At 41.4% G+C, this 27,046-nt stretch overlaps 2 protein-coding genes across 4 annotated transcripts in view; one reads left to right on the top strand and one right to left on the bottom strand.

The window, feature by feature from the left end:
- Positions 1–5,786: 5,786 nt before the first annotated feature.
- METTL21A (methyltransferase 21A, HSPA lysine) lies at positions 5,787–25,383 on the bottom strand. Of its 2 annotated transcripts, none has more exons than XM_075608519.1 (4): positions 25,065–25,383; positions 14,725–14,901; positions 12,270–12,381; positions 5,787–8,877 (listed from the first exon to the last, which is right to left on the bottom strand). In XM_075608519.1, exons 2-4 carry the CDS (start codon positions 14,869–14,871, stop codon positions 8,486–8,488), a joined length of 651 nt encoding a protein of 216 aa, XP_075464634.1. In that variant the 5' UTR covers positions 14,872–14,901; positions 25,065–25,383; the 3' UTR covers positions 5,787–8,485. The 2 variants fall into 2 exon arrangements, with proteins under 2 accessions (XP_075464634.1, XP_075464633.1); XM_075608518.1 differs by having other exon boundaries at positions 25,004–25,380.
- A 30-nt stretch (positions 25,384–25,413) lies between these two features.
- CCNYL1 (cyclin Y like 1) overlaps positions 25,414–27,046 on the top strand; it is a 63,539-nt gene continuing 61,906 nt past the window's right edge. The window contains exon 1 of one of the 2 annotated variants that reach the window (XM_075608516.1): positions 25,414–25,925. In XM_075608516.1, the coding sequence (XP_075464631.1) occupies positions 25,757–25,925 (169 nt within the window). In that variant the 5' untranslated portion in view covers positions 25,414–25,756. The remainder of the gene's footprint in view (positions 25,926–27,046) is intronic. The other variant, XM_075608517.1, reaches the window with a different exon arrangement.

Here is a 27,046-nt window from a genome sequence, read left to right as displayed (position 1 = left end):
ATCCTCCTTTATTGAAAGAAGAGTACGAAATTAGAAAGCTCAAAGTAATTTTGTTATTGCCATTAAACATTTTTCAATGTTTTAAACGCATTATTTGTGCAAAGTCCTGCTTCATAAAGTGTGTGTATATACACTTTACGCAAACCAAGGTATGGGTGAAAAAAATAATAATACATTCGCACACATACACGTTAAGTGTCAACCATAAATTTGCATTCCCTTTTATATTTTCCATTAACTGTTTAAAGTTTTTAATCTTTTAAAAGCAGTTTTCACTAATTAAAACATTGTCTGCCAGCTGTAGGCAGTAAAAAAGGCAACACAAATTGTGAAAGCTTTGTTTAAGTTTTGTACTAGTCATTTGACCGGGGTAACTTTGTGTATAAAAACACTAAAGGGAAAAAGTTTAATAAAAATAAAAAACTATTTCTTTATACTTTTCAGTTAATCAAAATAGTTTGGTGGTACAGCAACTTTGCTTTGTTTAATGTCGTGACAAATGTAGAGCCTACTTTGAGAACAGTTTCTGTTAGTATGGCACACAAAGGTTGGGAATCGCTAAGCTCCAATAAGAGGGTATAGGAGCTTCACTGTCGACTACCATTGAGTTGAATTTCAGTCGACGTGTGATCGAGCTCCAAAACCTCTCATCGGAGATCAGTAAATCTCCCATGAAAGCCATAAAGCTTTATACCTTCATCTGTGGAGAGCCTGCATAAGTTAGGGACATATTCAGAAGTCACTTATGCATAGCTGAACCTACAAAATGGACGTAAAAATAGTTTTCCTGCTTAAGAATTTTTTTTTACTAATTTTCATTTTTACGACAAGCCTACTATATTTTTTTGTGGTGAAAACTCCCCTTTCAGCATGCCATGTGCGGTGCTAATTGTTAAAGCTTTCATCCTAAATATAATACAGATTTTTGCAGAATTGTTTAAGATGACTTTCCTCATCCTCCCCACGTTTGTGTAATCCTCTTTGTTTTCCTGTTTGGAAAATGACCTGCAAAACTCTGCCACAAGTGCAATATTGGGATCTTAGATGGATCCTTATAAAATATAAAGCGCATCGGCAAAATCAGTATATTTTATATTTCAGGCTTACGGTCATAGTGCTCTTTAGAGCTTGGCATTTTGTTATGAGCAAATATGAATCCTGATAAAGAAAGTGACATTTAGGGATGTGTTGGCTTTAAAGCATCTGCAGTATGTCTTGCTTTTTAACTAGTCGGGTGGTATTTAAGCTTATATCTTAGTGGTTGGTTTATTGTAGTTTCTTCCAAACAAAAGTAATTCATTTGACACCAGATTTGTAATATTTGTGTTTTACTCCATGCTCTGTCACCAGAAACAAAGGCAAATTAAACATTTCTTCTATCCATTCAGCTTGGATGCCTTCTACGTAATAAACCCAATCCATAAACGGGTCAAAACGAAGGTGTGTATATTGTTACTTTATCAATTTTCTGACATTTCCCAGGGAAGTTCCTAGAGTGCAGACCTTGGTTTTCAGCGCTACTAGGAAGGTGTTGAATCGAAAAACGAGTAGTAGTACAAACACATTGTACCTATTCACTGTTCTATTTTTTGCTAGGAAAAACGGTTTAAATGAAACTTAAATTCATTTAAAAAGGCATCCATTTTTATAATGGAACCACCCAAATAAATTGTAATCAGGAATAATTGCAATGTTCTTGAACCAGAATAATCTTTCATTTATTTGTTTACATTTTAAATAAGCCTCTTTTTGATGCAGCATAAATAGGTCATTGAGTGACCCTTAGATTTGTTTTCTAATGTAATGAAATTAAATGTTTCTATCCTACAGTTGTTGCAGACTTTGTTGCATGTTTTAATCCCATTTAGTTGACCATCATCAGTTCTTCATTACTATATTTCAACGTAGCTGTGAGCACTTATTAGTATCATACCTGATAAGATTTACTGAGACAATTTTGTGAGTGTCTTTATTATTTTGTTCTGCAGATAGATAACCCTTTCTGCTTCATTGAAAAGTGTGTACAAAAGTAATTTTAGTTCCTTAAAGGAGTTAAAAGAATTGGCCTAGATTCGCTAAAGGTACATAAATAAAAATTGGTCTGTTTTAAAAAAAAAAATGGCTTTAAATCGGCCTATTATCCAAAGCATATTGCGAGCAATGATGAGGCGCTTTTTACTTCTGCAAAAAAATTTTTTTAACGAAGTTTATGCAAATAAGCATGGAATGAGTACACCAAATTACTTAACATGCTATCCGCTAAACTCGGATACCTGGTGATATTGGGCTACTGCAAACAAAATGGCCACTATACACATAAGCAAGATAACCTGAACCAACCATGGTGATGAAAGTATGATACACATTGAACAACATTGTAATATATTAACCCCTTAGTAGCCTAAGTGGCCAGCTAGTTATACTCAAACCTATGGATAGCTGACCACAAAGGTCTATTAAGGCCTTAATATATACCAAACACTACCTACCTTTTTTGCATACCAAAGAGACTAGTAAAGCATTGCTTGACTCTTCGCTGCAGCAAATAAGGGGTTAACCTTCACCTCTCTTTCTCCTCCCCTACCATCTACCCCCTCACCCACCCACACAACCACCATCTTAATGCACCTAACATTTCAGGGTATCTATATTTTTATGTGTGTCGCACCTACATGCGCTTGGTCCAAGTGTGACAGTGCATTTCTACTGTAGGGCACTATGAATGCTAATGTAGCAATCGTGGCCCAAATCCGGACCCAGATATCCCATTCTGTTAAGTCACTGGCCCTATTAAAGTCACAGTCACTATCTCCCCTAGATATAAACAAAAGCATAACATTCAGTGCCTGTCAAGTGGCTACCAGGGTCCAGACACTTATGGTGGTCTCCGGATGTCATGAAGCACTGAAGGGGATAATATAGGTATCCTTTTTTTATTTTGCGGGGTCTGTGATGCACAGTAACCTCATCATAACATAGATTAACAGTATGCTTTCATGTTCTACCCTTTATGGTTTGCAATGTCTTTATCTGACAGGTGCTGCCATCACATCTCTAAATAAGATATTCTATTATTTTTTGACCATGTATATGCTAGTTACTTATTTCATTGAACTTGGAATTCAAATGCAAAACTCGGTCTACAATACTTGTTATCTGAAAACCCTCACTGCTAGGATAGTCTGCAATGCGGAAAATTGCAGTGGTGAAGGGGTTATCTCTACATCAGATTCAGCTGTGCTTATCTGACAACTAAAGGTCAAAATTAGCTTGTTAAGGATTGCTGAAATGTTTACTTTATAATCAGCACAATTCCATCAAGTCCTTTATAGTTATAGCCCACTTGACTGCATGGGGGATGACCCATTTGCTGAAATCTTTACTCACTTTGTTGCAGAGGCATGTGCAATGTGTTGTATGGTTACATTATTACTATATATACACTAATAGACAGCATTCTAACACGAGAACAAACTCATAATGTACAGGGTGCACGGAACGAAGTGGGCCCAAACAACACCACTGAAGATCATAGAAACCCCAAAAAATCTCCAGCACACACTGATTGATAGAGAAAACGAAAAAGAGTCTCGGAATAAGCCACAAATTTAATAGCGATAGAAATTAAACAATAAGTATCACAAATGGAAATGCTTAATGACTGTAAATGCAGAGTATATGGTTCTAGAAAACACAAAGGTTGGGGGGAAAAACCAGGGTAGGGGAGTGCGAGAAAAAGAGGGGGGGGGAGAACAAGTAAACATATAAGGAGGGGCTGCCCCCTCTTACCCTCCCCCATTGTCCTTATATGTTTACTTGTTCTCCCCCCCCCATCCCCTCTTTTTCTCGCACTCCCCTTCCCTGTTTTTCTCCCCTACCTTTGTGTTTTCTAGAACCATATACTCTGCATTTACAGTCATTAAGCATTTCCATTTGTGATACTTATTGTTTAATTTCTATCGCTATTAAATTTGTGGCTTATTCTGAGACTCTTTTTCGTTTTCTCTTATCAGTGTGTGCTGGAGCTTTTTTGGGGTTTCTGTTACATTATTACTGTTCACGGTGTAGACTTCTCTTAGGTTATAGTGCTTATAGTGCTGGCGACGCGACTAATGACATCACCCGTCGCCACTAACGAAAGTTATAATTTGATTTTAAGCGACATCACTGGCGACAAGGCCAGTGACGTCACGAAAGGGGGCAGGCCGCGGTCTCTGATTGGTTTAGAGACAGTCACATGTGGCGACTGTCTCTAAAAAAAAATCAAATAGACCCGGCTTCAAAATGTTTGGTCGCGCTTACGATACGCGCTTGCGACGGAGTCAATGTATTTGTTTCGGAGCGCCGTCGCAAGGCACTATAAGCGCAGCCTTAGAAAGATTAGGTCTTTTCTTCCAGAACCAAAATAGGGATACATAAAGAGAAGGCCGTGCATTCCCTATAACAACAAATGCCCAATGTTATCTTTTAAATAATTATTCTGGAAGAAACGTGTAAGAAGCATGAGATGGTTACATTTTCTAACAAACTTTTTTAAGGCTTGATTCAATATAGATTCATTGTCTTGAATGGCAGTTTTCATCCGATCACAATGCTTCAGACAATATTGAATCAGGCCTTTAATGACCAATGTTGGTAGAAATGTGTTCTAGTTGTAGTGAAGTCAAGACTGGATAAATAACGCTCGTTTCTAGCAGCTTTATGGCACACTAGTTCTGACAAACGTTGAAAATAGTTTGAGGACTTCAGATTAACTTTAACATTGTATGTTAGATCATTTTATTGTTCATATCCTACAGTGAAGAATTGCATCCAGCGAGTCAACATTGAACTGATAGACTATTGTGAAAATTATTTATAATTCCTGGCAGTTCTTGCAACTTTCCATTTGGTAAAACGTTAACTACGATCTCTGCGCAATTTTCTGCAGCCGGTTTGGCAACTACGGGGCTGAGCAAATCTTGCTGAGGGCTTGATACTTTTGAGAAATTGCTTTGATCCTTTCACCAGCAATGCATTGCTAAACCCACTGGCAACAGTCTCCAAAGTGAAACTATTTGGGTAACTCTTATATATTTTTATTTTTCATGAGAGGTCCATACTACAGGGTACTGTGTGCACTTTCTTAAATTAGCAGAGCCTTGGAAGGCAGCCACAACCATTGTTAAAACTTTACACATCTTGGATGGTAAAAAGTTATATGCATATGCGAGTGAGAAGTCTATTGTTCCAGTCTAATAAGACTTGAGGACCTTCCATTCAAGTGAATCACTCCAGCACATTATGGTCTTTAAAACATATTTCATGACCATTAAATGAACATTACAGGCAATGTCATAGTTAACCTCCCCATTCTTAGTTAAATGAGCGCCTGTAGTAGTGATCTGAGAGCTGTCATTGAACCATTAACGGCCAAGAGGCCCAGAAAATGTCTGAGGTTGGGAATAAGTGTGACCGACGTGTATTAATTAGCTTGAAGCATCACACGTCCTATTTAGCTGCAGTGAGATGGGAGCTGGGAAGTAATCATGATTGTTTGAATATTGTTCAAACCTTTAAAGTCCTGACCTCACTGTAGTTCCAAGAGTTTAAGTATGTGTTAAACTAAATGGTATAGAAAGTTTAAAAAAAAACCTGTTTTAACCGACTCGTGTTAAAAGATATTTTAAGTGAAATACAATATTCTTTAGGGGCTGAATAGAGGATACAATGTAAACTTGCTGGGTGAACAGCAAAGGTGGATTAACTGGATTTTAAGTAGCAATTGTTCTTTTGAGCATGAATGGTTTAAATAGCCTTAACTCCTTCTGTGCCAAACAGGTCTGGAGTGCACTCTTAGGCTCCATGTCACTGAATGAGTTAATGCTTTTCAGTAGCTGAGTGGAGACAAGAAACGGGGTATATTAAGCTTTTTCAGATAAATATTTAGAAAAAAAGAAGTTGTATAAAAAGGCTATAAAAACTTTGTATTTTATATAAGTGCCACTCCGTTTGTATATAACCTATTTACACCTGAGGGAAGGATGGGGATTAACTGTATATAAACTGCAGAGATTTTTGCATTTCAACTTTTATGGGTGTTTTTTTGAGACGGGAAGAGGTGCTAATTAGAAATATCCCATGTAAGTGTATTCTCATCAACCTGTAATTGTGTGTCTACGTATAGATGGTGTAAAGTTTTACATTCATAGTATTCCACCTGGTCATTTTCTGTTTTTTTTTTTTTTTCTTTTTTACACACTAGCAGGACTTTCATATCTGCAGATAGACACAGGAACTCTTGCAATCTGATCTCTGACACTATTTGGGATTGGAGTGTACTCTGTAAAAATCTGTACCTCCTTGGGATAGTCAAACACTTTATTTGTTAACTAAAGAGCATTCTGTTTATCTGCAGTGTGACACTTAACCTGATCGGGATGTATTTTTTTTGTCCAAATTGCTTTTACACATATATGCCCCACCACTCCCTGAAATCTGATTTAGAACGCCAACTTGATATTCTAATTTTTCAGGCACTGTAGTTTTGTTTTCACTCATATGAGCCTCTAACAAAAGATGTCATGTTAGATGTCGTGTTGAGCTTTTAATTTCAGGTCTAAATTTTTCAAATGAACTGTTTCATTATAATAGAAATGTTAAACATGATTGTGTTGAATGGCTAAGCACTTCCACTTTCTTGCAACTGTCTGCAATACATGTGAGGAAGAGTGGGATGATAAATGACAATACCTGCTTGCCATCGTTCAGGTGACCACCTCTGCACCTAGATATTGCACCTTTTATGTTGCAGCTGAAGAGCGGTTTTCAAGTTATGGTTCTGAAAGCATTGCCATTGGAGTTGAAAACTGTTGTTACCAGTATAGCAGCAGCCGTTAGGTTAGAAAGGGAACCAGGTACCTACAAACATAGGCACCCCATCCATAGTTTAAACTATTACGGGAACTGCTCTACTGCTGTTTAATTATGAACTAGTGCAACTGACTATTTTTAAAAATGTTCTTCATTTACTCCCTTAGCGCAGACACAATGTCGCACCAATTACAAAAGAAAGTGTGGGGTAAAAAAAAAAGTTCCACAGTGTTTGCTCTGATCTATAAATGAACACAAACCCTATGTAGAATGTAGCCATTTCAGTGCCAAAGGGGACCTGTTGTGTGGCCGCCTTTTTAGCTTTGAAGTGGTCAACTGTTTTGTAACCAATACTGGACATATTTAAAAAGGGAAGGTTAATTTCCATTAAAAAATTTAACTAAAATATAGTTTCCTGTATTGGTGGACATTTCCCATTGTTTTTATAACCATTTCTTGTGCATTCTGTGTTTAAATGCATTTTAATAACACTATGTATATAATAGTTGCTTTGTGTTTGGTAGCAATTGCTTTGTATATTAACAGTGATTTTTGTGAATTGTTAAGTGCTTTTTCTTACTGTAACATGTTTAAATTGTCATTTTTGCTTTATTTTTTACACAAAACATTTATGTGCAGTCACATAAACGCTTTTAAAAATACAGTCTCTTGTGTTTGGGGTATGTATCATTTTACAAAATTACGATACAATGTAGATAAAGTACAAACAGTGGGGTTAAGTGTGAAAGGTAAATGACATTGGGGCAGGGCCTCCCTTTGCCCAAAGAGTTTACAATCCGTGAAGTGGGAATCTTTTCTATTTCGACAGCAGTGTTAACCACTTTGCTTCTAGGTTCTGTTGTGTAAAATTCCCTACCCTACTTTTTTCAACTGGGTACATATAGCTGTAATATTTATTATAACTACTGTATATGCAGCACCAGGCTATACCAAAATACTTTTTAGGCTGTTCTCTTGAGTATACCAGTTTATACACTGTTGTTAAGATCAGGGCCATAGAGAATGGGGAAGCGACATGAATAGACAGTTTTAAACAATGACGGTGCATTTATAGGCTTATGTATGTGCCACAATGCTAAAACTGTATTGTAACCAACATGTAAGAATTAGTTAAGTAGGGTTGTACATGCTTGCTTTCTTAAGAGTATATTTAATTAGACCTTTTAAGACGAGCAGAGTCCCCCCCAGTCAGGAAGCCAATTAAGGTTTCAACGTGGAAATGTTATTGCAGAATGTACCAAAAATCCAGAAGACAAATACAGGTGTAAGGAAATAAAGCAAAGGTCAGGACACATGTAGCCCAGGCACAAAATGAACCCACCACTAAGGTCACTGCCTAAAGAAAATTATATAACAACCCAAGAATAGTAGTCACTAACCATCAATAATGTGGACTGCAAATAGGACACAAAGTAAAGCCCATTTTCTGCTTAATTTCTATTAATCTTCCACCGTTTTGGCAGTAAAGTATGTGTATCCAACCCAGTTATTAAACCCAGTCTTAAAGTTTATTTTGCAAAAAAAAAAAAAGATATTGTTGGCATGTTAACTATTGGTCACTGCAACATACTTTGCACAAATTAACGTGGTCATCATCAAATTAATTTTCCTTTTAAAGATCCTCTTTTGGGGCCTTTTTCTGAGCCTTGAATATGTGCACGTCAGTACTGGAGTCATAATGGACCTCTGCTAATGTGAAATGTCCCTTCATCGTGCTCAGGAAGTTCTGGTCTCGCTGGTAACGAATGCGGCAGGACAGGAGGATCACAGTGTGCTCCAAGCTCAAATGGAGAATTGTCTGCAATAGATCGGGGAACGTCTCCTCCAAATAAATGATGTCTGCTCCCACAATCAAATCAAACGTAGAGAAGTTCTCCAGTGATCTGCCCCAAGTCAATGGCCTGATGGACACCTTGTCATGAAGGTCAGAGGGCACGTTATCTCTTACATTTGCCTTGAGAAATTCCAGTGCCACCTCTCTGTCTGTAATTGTAACGTTGGCACCTAATGAAGAATATTAGAACAGGTCACATACTGTACTGTCCACACACGTACTTTAATACAAAAACATTTGCTTCTGTAGGTTCTGTATCTTCTATAGCCGTTTGATCCATTTTTTTCAAGCCAATTATGCCAGAGAGGCACATTTATTTTCTTCCCACTCAAATCTTTCACCACTTTATTACAATAAAGTGATTAATTTTGTGTTCACTGGCTGAGCAGATATCCTTTAATTTTAATAATGGGATCAGTGTCTATTCTAAAAAAATAAAGCTGCAGGAAAAACGTAAACAAATAAACCTGAAACAAAGCACTTTTACATAATAGGGACATCATTAAACAAATGTTCTCAAAGTGCTCCTTATGGCATTTATAGCAATGGTTTGTTCTTCTGCCCGTCTTCTCTCTAAGGCCAGGTCCCCACTGCAGCGGCCGCAGGGACAAGAGCCGTCCCTCAATGGGACCGGGCCCACTGCAAGGGGTGGACGCCGCGTGGCCAGTTTTTCCAGCAGACAGGAAAATTGTGATCAATACTAGTGACTTGATAGGCCACAACCCCAGTGGTTCAGCCAATGAGGGCGAACCTGCTGGGTGACATGGCCACGCCCCCCTGCAGACCGGTGAACACATCGCCAGCCTGGCAGGCATGCGAGCAGAGGGGCTGTAGACTTAGGCCGCGTCCATGGTAGGTGCATGTGCGACCATGGGTGTGGCTTCACGGGTGCCTCTAGTTGGAGCAATGTGCACCTTCTGGGTAGGCGCACCAGGTGGGGGGGGGGGTGTCAACAGGGCGCTGGAACCACTCACGTGACCGGCAGTCGCGCGACAATCAAATGTATTTGTTTCCGCGTGGTCACGCGCTCCATGGCCTGCCTCAGAGGCACAGCATTGCTGTTGCGCTCACCATGGACGCAGCCTTACAGTTGTGTTATAATGGCACCACTAGTATACCAACTGCAGAGACTTGATTTAACAAAAACAAAAAATTACATTAGGGTTGACCTCTGCATTTCGCATTCATTCAATTGCAATGACGTGGAAATGTATATGGATTTGAGGCATCTGCAGCTTTCTCCTCTCTCCCTGCTTCATCAGGCTGCGTCCACGTGAGTGGCGCACATCTCCAAGGTTTTTTTTTTTGTTTTTTTTAACATTCAATGCTTTATTGCTCACGGACACGGAATTTTAGCATACCATGCAGGAATCGAACCCATGAGCCTTCATTCACTAGCGATTCTATACCTGCTACACCATGGTATTCCTGCATGATATGGTAACATTTTTAGTTTAGGGGGGAGGTGGGTGTTGGTGGGTGTTGGTGTGTGTGTGTCCGTTAGCAATAAAGCATTGAAAGTTATAATTATTTTTTTTTTTTTTTAAACCTTGGAAATGTGCGCCGTGCACTTGGGCAGCCTGATGAAGCAGGGAGAGGAGAGAGCTGCAGATGCCGGGTAAGTCCTCGCGCGGCAGCCATTTCGATTTTAAAAAAAAAAATAAATTGGAGATGTTTTTAAATCAGGAGCCACGCTCAGACTGCGTTGTAGCGGATCATGCGATAACTGGGTTGAGCTGTACCTGTATACACTGACATGGTCAGGTATTGCTGTCAGCTTATGCTTTGCATCAGTGTGTAGTGCCGTCACTTTATACTCTGTCAGTGTATAGTGTGGAGTAGAACTTGCGGCACTATACACTGACACAGATCATAACCTGGCGGCACTATACACTGCCACAGAGTACAAGTACGGGGGGTGGGGGGAGGGATACATGGGGAGTGAGTTGGGAGGGACAAGGTGCCAATGGGGGTGATTGTCCCCTACTTTGCTCTCCAGTCTAGACAGCCAGCCCCACATGGAGCTTTCAGCAGACACAGTGTAAATTCATTGTACCCTGTGCTGCTTGGGATCCCACCAGGGGTCACTCGTCCATAGGAGCTCAGGAGAGGAGCTGGTTAGGGCAGGGGTGCGCAAACGTATCTGCGCCCCCACCCTAACCTTGTCTCACGACGTCATGTGACACCTCATTGCCATAAGCCACCGGAAACAAGGTAAAAGACTTACAGAGGCCTCACACGCACCCCTAGCATTTAATTTAAATGTTGTGTTGAAGAGCACGGGGCCGCGCCCCCACCCCAGATAATTTCACGCGCACCCCTGGTTTAGGGGGTGCTCTGGCTTCTTTTAAATGTCTCTTTGGTCTCTGCAGCAAGTGCCCACAGTTTTGTTTAGCTTGCAATTTATTAATGAAAATCTTCATTTTGATCTTAAGTCTTCTAACAAAGGAGTCCTTTAATTGCATGTTTTGATGATTAAAAAAAAAAAAGTCCCAGGAGGAGACACCGATGGAGGACTTGACTGTATATAGAGTACGTCATGTTTATGGGTAAAGCTTTGTTTAAGGATGTCATGGAAGTCTGGGGGGAATCCTTTTAAATAAATGGTTCCGGAGAACCGTGGGATTGGCCCATACTGATCAGTTCTAAATGCGACCCCCTTCTGATACCTTGGAATATGGAGGGTACTACTCAGAGTGACAGGATATTGATCCCTGAAGATATGAGTATCCCTGCCACAGGTCTTGGTGGGAAAGAGGCAAATTCCACACCGATCAATCGCTAAGGGTGCCAAGTAAAGAACCTCCCTAGGATAGCGGTGAGTTACCAGGCAAGAATACCTAATGCAACTATTATTTGCCACTCATTGTCTGAAGTGAATATGTCCTTACATGTGGAACCTAAATCAATAGAATAAATAAAGCTCTAGTTTGTACCAATAATAAAATAACATTTAAAACCTGCTAACATTTAAAAACTTTATTTTACCAGGTAACTACACTAAATGCATAATATTTCTTATTGTCATGTGAGCTAAACATTGTGAAATATGTAGAAGTGCCTAAAGGGTTAAATGAATGAAGCGTGTGTGTTATCTTCAATTAGGTGCAATTAAAACCGACCAAAAAAAAACCTAGAAAAGGTTCCCTTTAGATAATGAAGGAAAATTTGTGAGTGCACAAGTTCCTTTGTAAAAAGTGTGTGTACACACACACACACACACACACACACACACACACACACACACACACACACACACACACACCCCTTTAGAGAATGGAGTTTTGTTAGAAGACTTGGGATCAAAATGTAGAATTTCACTAATAAATTGCAAGCCAATATAAGAGGAGCACAGGGTTTTGTATTCGTTTTACTTTGGCAGCACTATAGCATTCTGGAAAATTTCCCCATGACAAGTCACTTATTTGTGATTTATAAAAACGTTATATGATCCGTGTTGTCTTGGCGAGAGCAGATTCAAGATCATTGCTTCTGAACCAGTATAATAGCGCTCGAGTCATTTTATTGATCAGTTCTAGCTAATGATACCAGTCAAACTTACCCAGCAATGCAGCCACAATTCCTACTAACCCTGTTCCAGCACCTAACTCGATCACTGAACGCTCCCGAAGGTCAATGCCTCCTGCTTCCAAATACATGCAAAGAACAACAGCCTGAAGGGGAAACACCAAAACAATGCATAATATTGTAATATAAGAAGCAGAGTGTAACCAGCAAGGGGGGGGGAAATGATTAAACATATAGAGAAGAATGGGTAGCAATTTTATTTTTCAGTTACCTCTTGATCCTAAGGTCCCAGTTAATATGAACTTCATTTCACATACTAATGTGAATATATCAAGTAATGTTCTATTTTCATCAAATAATAAAGTGTTTTTTTGTTTTGTATGTACTGAAAGATGTCTGCCATTTTCAAGATACAGTACTTTATATTTTAGGCATAATCACTGCAGCTTTGAAATTCCTTCTGCATTTTCCCTCATCTTTTAACTAGCCGTTTTATACTGTGTATATCCAGTGGTATCAATTGTTGCAATTATAAACATATTTTACATTATAAATCAACTGGTAAAATAGTAGGCTGAGGAGGAAAAATGGCGTTGAACTAGTTCTCTGCAGAATTACAGTTACAGTATGCATATCTGGGTCTGTTAGCTGTACTTTATTCCAATTATCTCTTTACCCTGTAATTAAAGCAATGTTTACAAGTGTGAAGGTTACAATTAAGCAGGGTTATTTGCATGTCAAGCAATACATAGTGTTATTTTAACTTACACATTTGGCAGCTAACCTGTGGTTGTGATATTGAGGGAATAGCATCTTAAAGCTTCAGTTCAAGGTGTCGTTTTGAAAAAAAAAATATATTTTTTCCCCCCCTTCAATATGTGCATCAATACAATCTAGATTGCCTGCTCAGGGTTATTTAATTCAGTTCCCCCGCCGCGCCCCCGAGCCTACCTCCAGCCCCGGGCAGCAGCCGTGGGGATATCGGGGGCAAGGGGAGAAGCGCCTGGTGGGCAAGGAAGCAGCACCCACCCGGTCAAGGTCAGTCACCCACCCACTCAGTCACCTAACCACCCACCCAGTTAGTCACCTGTCTTTTGTTGAAAATATAAAAATAAACAGATTGCATTGTAACGTTTTTTTCCGTATTACAATAAGAAGAAAACAGTTAAGTAAAAGTTGGCGCTAAAAAATATTTTTTCGTGGTAGGTGCGCTGTGGGTTGGGGGCGTGGGGGGACCTGCTCCTTTCATTTGTCCTGGGCCCCATGATTTCTGTTGGCAGGTGTAGGTGTGTGTGTGTTTTTGTGTGTCCGTCAAGTGAAACACTATATTAACAACTTTTATGCTCCCGTAATTTAAAGTAAAAGTAAAGTAAATTCAGCATACAAACAGAAATTACAGCTCCTCTCCATTTCAGTCTTCCCCCTTGCTCTTGTCTCCGCCCCTCTGCCTTCCCCCTTGCTATTGTCTCCGCCCCTCTGCCTTCCCCCTTGCTCTTGTCTCCGCCCCTCTGCCTTCCCCCTTGCTATTGTCTCCGCCCCTCTGCCTTCCCCTTGCTCTTGTCTCCGCCCCTCTGCCTTCCCCCTTGCTATTGTCTCCGCTCCTCTGCCTTCCCCTTGCTCTTGTCTCCGCCTTCCCCCTTGCTCTTGTCTACGCCCCTCTGCCTTCCCCCTTGCTCTCGTCTCCGCCCCTCTGCCTTCCCCCTTGCTCTTGTCTCCGCCCCACTGCCTTCCCCCTTGCTCTTGTCTCCGCCCCTCTGCTTTCCTCCTTGCTCTTGTCTCCGCCCCTCTGCCTTCCCCCTTGCTCTTGTCTCCGCCCCTCTGCCTTCCCCCTTGCTCTTGTCTCCGCCCCTCTGCCTTCCCCCTTGCTCTTGTCTCCGCCCCTCTGCCTTCCCCCTTGCTCTTGTCTCCGCCCCTCTGCCTTCACCCTTGCTCTTGTCTCCGCCCCTCTGCCTTCACCCTTGCCTGACGTCGCTCCCCTTGTAGCAAGAGACGTCTCTAAAACTCAAACTACAACTTTCGCAAGGGCTACGGAGACGGGTGACGTCATCCGTAGCCGGCACTATAAGCGCAGCCTTAGGAATATGTATCAACTCCGGTCTGATTACCAAGACTTTTCCTGCAGAACTCTCTCCTCAGTATGAACCCCTAACCGCAGCGGTTTATATTTTACGTTGTGAGGTGTCATTGTGCTGTTAGGAGTTAGGCTCTGGCTTTGCTTCTCGTGATCCTCTTGCACAGATGGCCACACCAGTCCTTAAGGGCCACCAACAGGTCAGGTTCTAAGGATATCCCTGCTTCAGCACAGGTGGCTCAATCAGTGGTTCAGTCAATGAGCGAGCCACTGATTGAGCCACCTGTACTGAAGCCGGGATATCCTTAAAACCTGACCTGTTGGTGGCCCTTAAGGACTGGTGTTGGCCCCCCGTGCTGTAGCAGTTGCGATGCAAGGTGAACTTCAGAAAGATAAGCCAGTACAATGCCATACATACAGCATCCCAGACTACCGCTGCCACGCCCAGCTGCTTCCAATCCTGCCTGATCCGTATGGTGTGGCTTGCGAAGTTATATGTGGCAAGAGAATCGTGAAACCTCTTCAGGCCGGGAACTCCGCTGTCATCGTACGGCACCAAAGCCATTGCGCCAGAATTACCTTAAATACGAGTGAGCTGTGGAGGACAAGACAGAGAATTCTAGACTAAAATACCATAGATGTGATTGTCATTTGTGGTTAAAGAGGCCAGCAACACATCTGTTTCCATCACAGAAAACACAAATGGTGTCCTGTCATAAGTGTAAAGTGTTCTGGCATTGAAAGTGCGAAATCAATGGTATTTGGTCTTCTTTTAACCAAGTGCTAGATGGACCACCAACATATTGCATGGCAGTGCTTTGCTGTCCCTTTAAGTATTTAAGGATTAAGCCCCATCACTGCTGTGTTAAACAGTACATTCTACCACTATGTATGATCCATTAAATGGAACTCATTCAATTCTTGAGCTATCAGCTGAAAGGTACACTACATTTCCACAGCTTGTACATATCGCACGTACGACTGCATAGGGAACATTAGGAGTCACCTATGATTTTAAATGTATGAAATTCAGAACAATCTGTAAAACAAAATTGTTAGAACAGTTTCAATATCAAAATGTCGATTGTATATGTACAGTATGGAACAGTAGTAATGCAGTTTTACCACTAGAGGGCTGCACTTTACCTCCAAAATAAATAGAAACTGTTTATGTTATGAAATCAATGGAAACTACATAACAAATCCATGTCAGAGGAATTCATGCAACCTCGACTGGGATAGAATCTTCCTAATGGAGCCTTTTTTTTTTTTTTGCACTTTTGTCCGCACTGCAGCCTTTCAGTGGAGAAAGAAACAGAATATGGTGTGCTTGAAAAAATGGGGGCCAAAAACTGTTGGGAGCCAACACAAATCTCATATGTGAAACAGTTGACAGATATCCCAAGCACAAGTAGTAGTTACTGCTCAACCCCCTTTATAACACTGTGCTTGGGGTCCAAAGAATCACACCGCGTTATAAGCGGATCGCGTTAGAAATAATGTACAATTGTATGCATTGTACAATAAAGTATTTAAGACACCAATAATCGTGTTGTAAAGTATTCACAAATAGAAAAATTGGGAGCCACGCTTGGATCGCGTTATAAGCGGGTTCGCGTTGTAACGGATCGCGCTATAACGGGGTCGAGCTGTTATTTTATAGTAGATTTATTGTGACAGCAGAAGCAGATACAGAGTTTCAGGTCCTATCTTGACCTTTCTTCCGGTGAAAGTAACACACCTATATAGCCAGAATTTGGCACCAAAGGCATAATAAGCCAGGTGAATTAATACATGTGGACGATAGTAATACAAAGCAGTTGATCAGATGAAGACGCAAACACTTTCAAAATTCGTATAAAGTGCATAATAGGGTATAACCAACCGTAATCATAAGTCTTTAAATGACTAGGCAATGTTCCGTCAATAGATAGCAAACCTCCAACCCAGAACTGTCGGCGGCGACACGCATCGTGGAATGGAAACATTCAGTGATCGGACGTCACTGCGTGCAAGTCTCACTGAAATGGCTGATAAATTCTCCGCCAGGGGTTATCCTGACAACATTTGGAATGGACATATATGTAAAATAGAATCAATGGATAGAGCTGCGCTGTTAGCTAAGGCAGCTAAGAATATTAAAGGAAAATGTAAACAGGGCTCTTTTTTGTCTCTACATACACAACTGTATCCAACTATGTCAGAAACATTGTGTTACTCCACTGGAAGATCCTGGCCAGTGACCCAAAGTTAAGAGAATTATCTAAAAATTTGCCTCTTTTCTCCTCAAACGAGATAAAAATGTGCGTGCCATTTTGGTCCATGCAGAGCCTTGGGCTCCATCTAATCCTCAATCATTTATTGATATTGCACCCATTGTAATTCAGTCACTAAAGGGGAGACAGTCACCCTAGGACTGGGAAAAAGTTCAAAATCAATGGGTTTTATACCCGTGATACATCATTTGTGGTATATCTCCTTTGGTGCCCCTGTGGCAATTTATTTATTTTTTTAAATAGAGGCAACCCCTTTGATTTTCCTTGTTGTCTGGCAGGCTAGAAAGAACATGAGTCCGCTTAAATTTCAAATCATAGACTCGGTAGGTCCACTGAAGAGAGGTGGTGGTAGGGAGGAGTGTGTGTTACATGGAGAGAGCAGGTGGATTTTTACTATAGACACCATTAGACTGAAAGGTATGAATGAGATGGGTTTTTTTTTTTTATTTATGAGTGTTCTGGCTGCTCCCACTCTCCTTCCTGCACTTTTGACTTTGACCCTTTGAGAGGATACTATTTAGTACACTATAGAGTTTATTGATTTAAATTCACTAACTTCTAGTGTTGTCCTGTTGGTATGAAGATGATCTTTTTAATAGTATAAGAACTAAATCGTACGTTTTGCTTTTGTTATATGAACTGGTACTGATTTACATGTAATATCACCAATTGTGTAGACACTCGTTTTATACAAAGTATATATTATGGTTACACTGTTAGTCATGTTTGTAAGATTCAGTGACCGTGTCCCTGAGTGTGGGGCTGTGCTGTATTAGGATGAGCTTATAGTGCAGGCTACATTGACTGCGACGCGACCGTTGACATCACCGTCGCAAATGTTGTAATTGAGTTTTTGCGATGTCAAGGGGCGGTGACATCAGGTACAGGCTATGTAGTTGGCTTTTTGCAGTCATGTGGTGCGGCCGTCGCGGTAAATATCAAAATCTATTGATTTCCACTATTTTGGTTGCGCGGTCGTGCCAACTATAGGCGCATGCGATGGATTACATCTATTTGCTTTGGCGCTGTGGGCCGTTGCTGTAGCCGGCACTATAAACGCGGCCTTATAGTGCACTGTAGACAATTGTAGTTCCCTGCGTTCCACACTGTGTCATGCGAGGATCTGCCGCGGGAGTTCCAACTATATCGTGATTGGCTGCATCCGATAACTGAATTTGTTTCCGTTCCACGATGCGTGTCACCACCGACAGTTTGCCATCTATTGGCGGAACATTTTCTAGTTGTGTAAAAACGTATGATTATGGTTGGTTATATACCCTTTTATGCACTTTATAAGAATTTTGAATGTGTTGCCGTCTTTATCTGATTCACTGCGCTGTATTATCATCCACATGTATTAATTCACCTGGATAATTAAGCTTTTATCGCCAAATTGAGGCGATTTAGGTGTGCTTCAGTGTGTTACTTGCACCTGAAGGTCCAGATAGTACCTGAAACATATCTGCTTCTGCTGTTCGTCACAATAAACCTGCTATGAACTTGACTACAAGAAGTTTGTAAGTAGTGAACTACGTGTGCTTGGGATATCTGTCAGCTGTTTCACATGTGCTCGATATTAGGACAGTTTAGAAACTGAATGCACACCCACAAGCACAAAACAACCAGTGAGCAAGTTGCTGAAGCTGGAAGGGAACTAACTCCCTCATCAAATATACTGTGCCTTCTAACCCCCTTGGTGCAGAAAGGACTGACAGGCTTGTTGTGGCCCCTTCACGCAGCAAAAAGATTGAGATCACGACAACACATTGGTTTTCAATTGAAAACAATTCAAAAGGTCTAAGGGACAGATTTACACAGGTCTGGTACAAGTTTATGCACTAAACAAGTATTAACCGCCAATGACTCGAATGGGTTTGGGAACGTTAACAAGTCAGACTTTCATGACTGACACACTAAGAACCTTAATAAAAGAATTCAAACAAGCTAAAATAACTGAGCCACATTCACAGTGTGAAGAAGCTCCGATATTGATAGGCAAGTGGCATCAGAATCTTCCAACTCTGAATCGCAAATTGTATTATAGACTAACCTAACACAAGAAAATTAGCAATGTGATTTATGATATAAAGAAAGATCATGTTGAGCCTAAACTGTTGAATAGTAACCATTTGGTAATTTTTCAACATTTCACGTTACCCATGATGGCATTTGACCCGTGTGACGTCACATGGCGCCACAGCGTCATTTGATGCCGCGTCACAGAGCGGCTGAATCCCGGTAAGTAAACAGTTACGCGGTCATGCGATCCCCTGGCATTTAATTTAAATACCTGGGGGAACAGCGCGGGACCTTTGCAACTGCCTGGGCCCCACCCCCCCAGACAAATCTCCCACCCCCCTGGGGGTCGCAACCCCACTTTGTGCACTGCTGTCCTATGCTGTAGTTTAGATGGTGTTACAACAGGATTCAAATTTTTGTTTTATTACTACTCCAAAAATTGTTGCTACGGTAAGTGACGGTGCATTGCTAGTTTAGAATTGCATTGCTAGTTTAGAAAGCTACAGATAGTCAATATAAAAAAAAGGAAATATGTAACCCTTTTAGTGCCAGAAGGGTCTGCAGACCCCTCTGTAGCTCAGGAAGTTAATGTGCGCACTCCCTGCAATTCATTGTGGATTATATTTTATGACATAATATTTTTCATCCAAGGCTTCAGGATTTATGCTTTATTAAACCCTTTCAAAATCCATTGCTATGCACTCCCAGGAAGTTAAATGCGGTTAGTGAAATAAATGTTGAATCCTCCGTCGTTGGAGGGGTAAAGCATAGTGATATGGGCAAATGCAGCAAAGATTGACATCAGTTTGCCATGGAACTTTAAAAAAAAAACACCCCAGATATTTGGCAACCAAACAATTAGATCTACGATAGCCATGACAGAACTTTAACAGTGATCCTTGGAAGCAGGAGATCATGGTAGTCGTTCTCTTGATATACAACTAATGAATGGTACTAAAGACAATAGGACCAGAATCCCCAGAATTCATTGATGTTGGATGGCTCTGCAATTGTGTTGGAAGGTTTTAGCGGGTGCTGGGATAGTTTAAGAAGCCCGTCTGTACTGGACTTGCTATCATGGATATTTGTATTTCTGGTCCCTATAATGAAAAGATGCCTTGTGTTTAGGGTATTCTGCCAACACTGAACATACACCCCCCCCCCCCACCCCCTCCACCCCACCCCTAAATTTCAAAAAGCAGCAATATGCTTAATAATCAAAGTCCATATCTGAGATACCAGATAGGTCTTTAATGTCATTAATACTTAATTCTTGGATAAGGCATTTTTTCTTCAACAAATACTTCAGTTCATCCTGTAAATCTGGACATTAGCAATATAATGACAGCAGGGTCCCTCAGACCTTTGCAAATATTACTCTGAACAAGCAAGGCTCTGATCGCCATCGGGCTGTGTATTCTCTTATAAATAGAAGCACTCACTTCCTGCATTCACTGAAAGACATTTGCTCACAGTCGCTGGCAGCTGCAACTAACGCCATATGCCCAAGATGAACATACGAATGGGGCTGGCAGCAGCTGCGCTATGGCAGAGCAGCCACTTGTGCATTTGTTTGCATTCGGCAAAAAGCCCTTGATCATCCTTTAATGTCACAGCACACTTCACATCATTAGAGTATGTCTATGTATCCTCGCTTTCAACTGAATGCTTCAGTATGTAGCAATTATACCCGTGACTTCCAGCTGTACCAAACTTTTATGGCTAGGGAGCTGCGACCCAACAAACATTGGCTTGCGTCAATAATTTCAATACCATGGCTCCACTGCCAATCCCTACTGTCCTCTAACACAGGGGTCTCCAAACTACGGCCCGGGGGCCACATCAGGCCCCCCACAAGATTTTATCCGGCCCGCAGCAACTTGAAATATATATATTTTTGCTCATTATATATAATTTCCCAGTATAAGCCCGCCATCCTTTCTTTGTAATTGTTACATTTCTCTTTTGTTCTGAATCATATCATGCTGATTACCCCCAAAAGATCCAAATAAAACTTATTCATTCATTTATAAAATAGATAAAAATATTTTTTTTTTCTTTGGCCCGCGAAAATGTGTAGAATATACGAGGTGTCCCTCGTACTGAAAAGTTTGGAGACCACTGCTCTAACACAATGCAAACACTTTAAGGCACCAGATCCCCTTAACTTTCTTGGATGAGGATAATATTTCATATTATTTGTGACAGAATGAAAAGATGGGATCTACATTCATTCAACCACACACACAAATCCAAGTACCTGCAAAATATTTTTGTGACCTATTACTCGCACTTTTTGTTGGGTCATGACATCAAGGGTCCTATCGGCAGCTATGGGGAGAAATAGCATGTGCTGCTAGCATTTCAGGTTTAGTGCAATGTCAGAATGCTAGAAAGCTAATCGAATAGCAAGCTATCCCACGCCTACTTCTTTGATATATGGGTTTCATAGGCAAATAGTATAGGGTTGTGCAGACAGACGGTGAAGGCAAGCTTGAAATAGCAAAGAATAATTAGCCTCTCATCTGCTATTTGTTCCACTTCACTAGTCAGTATCTGAATGCCATTACAACACTTTCTAATTCTTTACAATACATGCAGAAAATCAAACAATCATACATCTATGCATCTTATTTATTTTTAGAAATCATAAAAAAAAGCAAATGTTGCTTCCAGTGAGGGAAAACCATATATAATTTAATAGAAAACCTAAATAAAGCAGATATCTTGAATGTATAGTAAAAAAAAAACAAAAAAAAATAAAAAGAAATAATATTTAACCTCTTTGGTTATGGAGTACCACTGCAGGACTATCAAGTGAACGATGCCAGGTTTAGCAAATCTACAGAGTATTCTCCAATCTTAGATCACTCTACAGATCAGCACAGTAATATATGGCTGTTTCCCGTTAGGTAATGACTGGGCTGGCAAAAAGATGACTGTGTACTGATTCACCAGTCTGGAGGAGCAGACACAGCTGTGAGTCAGTGACAACCTATTCTTTAATAAGGACCTTGGACAAGTCCCGACATATAATGAAATTCTCTAAATACTACTACCATTAATAATCCTCTCTGTGCCAATTCTGAAACAATTCTGCATGGTTGTTTCAACCAAGGCTTTTGTGATTTGGCAAACATTAAAACATATGGAGATAAAAAATCTCTTCAATTGTAAAATTGTCAGAGTAGCACTACTACTCTGTTTGCTTCTGTGCTAGCTGCACCAAGAACTATATTGTATTAAACGTTTGTATACTAGTGTATGTTCTATGAAACATTGTGTAGATGGTTGGTACGAAATAGATCTACAAAATTATTGAAGAGTGCAAAGTTCTATGAGCTGCACTGATCTTAAAGAAGCTGAGGCCAATTAAGTTATTAAAGCATCAGTCCAAGCTGCCGGGTTTTTGAATAAAAAAAAATGTCACCCTTTAATATGTGCATCAATACAATCCACACAATGAAAAGTAATTAGCTTAGTTGCAGATCCATCTGTTCTCCTGTGATCGATTGGTGAAGATTCGGCTCAGGGTTCACAAAATGGCTGTCAGTGCAGCAGAAGAGGACCAAAGATGCAAAGGTCTGTGGGGAAGATCATGTGACCAGGCAGTCACTAGATACAATTGGTGCATTGCTAGAAGGAGGGCAGGGTTCAAAAAGGGGTGTGCCAGAGCCTGTTGCAGAAGAGGAAGGAGATGTGACATTGTAAATGGTTGCTATAGGAACAAAAAATGCTTGTTACATTGTAATACATTAAAAATATAATTCAGAGCTGTTAAAAAAAATAAACATGGTACAAGTATTTTCTCATAGTCCAGAACTGAACATATGTAGGATATTGCTTGGTCTGCAGCTTTAAAACCTGCAGCTCATCTCCATATTGAAGATACAAATGTTCAGCATGCACACTTCAGTGGAAAGTATACGTTTTCATACCTGTCAAAAGTGCAGTGAGTAATATTTGAGGGTTTTGTACCTAAAAAGACACCTTTATGATGGGACAGGTCTACAAATATTTCTATATCAAATATCTTTATACTGTATTATAATTTTTTTGTATTATCAACTATTTGATGATTTCTGAATAGTTTAGCAATGACTCTCTATGTAACACTGCCTGAAATGTTGCTTCCAGGGCCAAGCAACCTCTACCGAAGTGATTCCATGAGCCCTGGTGTGCCCGGCCAAGTTAGACACACATGAGGGAGACCTCCACTTCCATTCGGATTCCAGATACAATTATCTGACAGTTACGATCAGCATCTTCGCTAGAAACTAGCGGTGGGGAAAGATTGTGACATTCATTTAACTTCAGAACACTGGTGGGCAACAGACGGACCAGTAGTCGCATGCAGCCCTTGGGGCTTAACATGCAGCCCAAAACTGTGCCGACCTTTAGAGTGCTCAAAGGTCGCATACAGATCATATTGCTCACCACTGTCCTAGAGCCATGATAGCATCGGTCGTGATATACCTCAAGGGTGCGGCATTTCAGCCCCTAAAAGGGCCGCACAATCTATTGCCATAAAACCACTTCCCTACAATTTCTCCTATTGCCCCATATAACCCCTCCCTAGAACTCCTCCTGTTGTCCCCTATATCACATCTCAGTCCCCCTCCCTCTGTGCTGATCTCTTTTACCCTCTCTGTGTGCTGATCTCTCTCACTGCCCACCCCCTCTCACTCCCCGATCTTACCTCTGCCACCGTATTCTCCTGCAACAAGCCGAAAGTAGGAAGGGAGAGAGGAGGTTGGGGGCCGCAGGGGAAGTACCTGCAGGCCGCCTGTTGCCCACCAGTGCACTAGCGGAATTATCATATTTTTTGACATTCTGCTGTTTTGCATATAGACATGTAATGCGGTTTCTTCAGTTTTACATATATTCTTACATTCCCACTCTAACCAGATGCTGATTTTGCATAAGCATCGCATTGTGATTCCAACATATTTTTTATCCTTAACATTATTGCTTTTGTTACTTTCTCTTGCAGTTTAAAGGTGTTGTCAGAGCTACATTGGTCCTGGAAAAGGTTAAATGTGCCTGAAACAGTGGCACTGACTCACAGGAGAGATCTTAAAAGACAAAAGTAACAGCGCATGTGTAAGAGATGTGTGCAGAGGTACGCAATGGAGACCGTTTAAAGTGAAACTAAATTTAGGCTGTATTGTGCCTGTTCCTTTAACATAGCAAAACATTCAAAGTAAGCAAAAGAAAAACCTACTCCGCTTTGGAGCATATCTACACGTAGTCCAGCCCTCTCTAACTGGGTGGGTAGCTAAGCTAAGTACTAGCCCCAAACACATACATACATATATTCATACATACATATATATACATATACAGTGGTTGACAAATCACCAAAAAATCTACTCGCCACCTAGTACCAAACGTGTGCTGCTTGGGCCAATATTTACTCGCCCGGGGGTTAAATCCACTCGCCCGGGGCGAGCAAATGTATAGGTTTGTCTAACACTGCATATATTACATACATACATACATATATATATATATATACAGTGTTCGACAAACCTATACATTTGCTCGCCCCGGGCGAGTGGATTTAACCCCCGGGCGAGTAAATATTGGCCCAAGCAGCACACATTTGGTACTAGGTGGCGAGTAGATTTTTGTGTGTGGCGAGTAGATTTTTTGGTGATTTGTCAACCACTGTATATATATATATATATATATATATATATATATATATATATATATATATATATATATATATATATATATATATATACACACATATATACATATATATATATATACACACATATACATATATATATACACACATATACATATATATATATATATATACACACATATACACATATACATATATATATATACAAAGCTTCGTGGACATCAAACTACAGAGAGGGATCTGTTTGGGGAAGTGAGGTTGTCAGGGGTACTGACATTATGCCATGCTTTTTGGGCAATTGTAAGTGTATTTATTTACTATTATTATTATTTAGCATTGTAACTATTGCCTATGCTTTGGTTTTATCTTGTATGTTAACCCTTTGGGTTTTTTTAAAATTTTTTTTAATAAGGATATTTTTAGCTGCTCAGTGCGCCTTCTGCAATCTTTTTCTCTGTTTTGTGTCTCCTGCAAAGGAGCTCACTTTTCTATAGGGGGTGTAGTCCTTATGACAGACGGCTGCAAGAGTTTAAGGTTAAATTGCTACATGTTACTTCGGGACAGCACCAGCGCGGAGCAACATTTCTTTTATAACACAGACTTGTACAATATGTAACAAGATCCCCTGCTATATCATTATTCATCTCTTCCTTATGTGTTTGACATTTCGATTGTGAATATTTATCTTCTTGAATGGCTTAGGCTCCATCCTATGTGACCTGATTTCCCTTCTCTCGCTCACCTACCTCCACATATACACTAATAATGTCCTCATCCAGGCATCAATAAAGCCGACTTTCTTCTCACCAATACACGCTGTCAAACTCATGCCTCGTTCTCAAGTTCGTCAAAGCCCCGCCGTGCTCAGTGCTGATTGGCTCTCTGTGCGTTTCACGTCTTGTCGTTAGGGTGGGTGCGTTAAGCCACGCCTATCTCTGGTCCTGATTGGCTCTCTGTGCGTTTCACGCCTCGCCTCAGCGCTGGAGGGAGGCTCGGTAGCAGCCCCAACCGACGTCGGCGCTGTATTGGTCGTTGATAGATCAATATGCGTTGGAGGATGGAAGCAGGAGATACACGCCCAGTCCGGAGCCTGAATGGCTGCCTGCAAATACATTGGTGTACGTGGAGGGGGGGAGGCGCGAGAAAGGCGTTTCCTAGGTTACCGGCGGAAAATATCAGGCGCGCACGAGCGCAGCAGCTGATCGACCAATAGTACAAGACGTGTTGGAATAGCGCGCGGCCGCTAAGGGCGGGAAGGAGTGGCTTTAGTGGGAGGGTGTGACTCGCGTCACGAAGCTCTCCCTCCTCCAACTCCCGTGGGACCGGCCGCTAAGGGGAGAGGATGAAGTGTTCAGCCCGGCCTTCCTAGCAGCATCACATACGGGCTCGCCTCCCCGATGCCTCGGTTGTAAACCTTGAAAGAGAGGTGGCCTCTGAGCGGTTGGAGGCGCTCCGGCCGCCGGGGATCCCCCTTCACCTTTCCCCCCTGGGCCGGCACCATGGGGAACACCGTTACCTGTTGCGTGTCCCCGGACGCCAGCCCCAAGCCGGGCAGGGCCCACCGTGGGGTCACAGAGCGGGCTGACCCCTACCAGGTGGAAATAGAGCTCGGGGAGGCGGATCCGGGACCGCACTTACAGCACATCAGCGACCGGGAGTTCCCGGATGGTAAGGCGATAAGTTCCCTCACCCACCCTTAATAATAACCCCCTCCTAAATTAATACCCCCCTCCCCTTAATGATCACAAGTCTACGGGTGGAATAAATTCCCCACCACCTGATGGAATCTGCGGTGCTGGAGAAGCCTCCACTGCAAGGGAAAGGGTACTCTCCTATGTAGGGCTCTCCAGCATTGGAAGCAGTGGAATAAACACCCGCATTGCAAAGCGTGGGCATCCCCTGTCCAGACCCCATCAGCGTGGCAAAGGGTGGGCAGACCCCTCCAGTGTGGCATGGTCACGTTCTTCTATCCTGGACTCTGCATTCACTATCTTCTCAGTACTTAGTGTGTTTTGCGCCTCATACACAGATCTCTGTATTACCAAGTCATTCAAATTCCACATTTTAATTAAATGTATCAACTAGGTCAGTAATTCCCAATGGTGGAAGTTCTAAGGGTTCGTGATGTCCAAGTGGTTTGCCAAAAGAATGTGGCATCCCGGGCAGTATAGTGGAGAATGGCCACTTAGGCCCCAAACTGCACCTTGGCGTGGGGGTATAGCTGTCAATTACAGTGGGAGCTTCCAAAGTCGCTCAGCACAATGCTTTGCATCCACAGCGGCAAGGCATTGTGGGGCGTGACTTTGAAAGCTCCCACAGTAATTGATAGATATACCACCCGTGCTCTATGTACACACTGGGTTGCGGTTTGGGAAGCATGTGTCTTCCCCCTCCTCCCCCACGACTCAGGACACTGACCAATCCCAGGCAATATGAACAGTAGACGGTGAGACTTAATTAGTGGTTCACTGAACAATTTTCTAGGTGGGAGGTCGCAATGTAAAAAAAGATTGGAAACCACAGATTTTGGTTCACCAGCTAACGCCCAATTCTCCAGCATCAACCACTTCCCTGGCACAGAGCTTTCAGATGAACGCTTTACTAATACTGAAGAGGTTGATCCCTTGACATCAGCTGTTTCCATCATAATCAACCCCTGCAGCCACGTGTGCCAATATAGTGCCACTTGCATCTAGGTTGATTATTGGTTATTCACACTCCTTAATTTACCATTGCATGCTGTTCTCTATTTAATTTTTTTCATACCATGGTCCCAAGCACCTACTTGA

This window comes from Ascaphus truei, chromosome 7, assembly GCF_040206685.1.
Source record: "Ascaphus truei isolate aAscTru1 chromosome 7, aAscTru1.hap1, whole genome shotgun sequence".
In the NCBI taxonomy this organism is placed as follows: domain Eukaryota; kingdom Metazoa; phylum Chordata; class Amphibia; order Anura; family Ascaphidae; genus Ascaphus; species Ascaphus truei.
The sequence above is the reverse complement of the archived record's forward strand: the minus strand, read 5'-3'. Positions and strand labels throughout refer to the sequence as shown.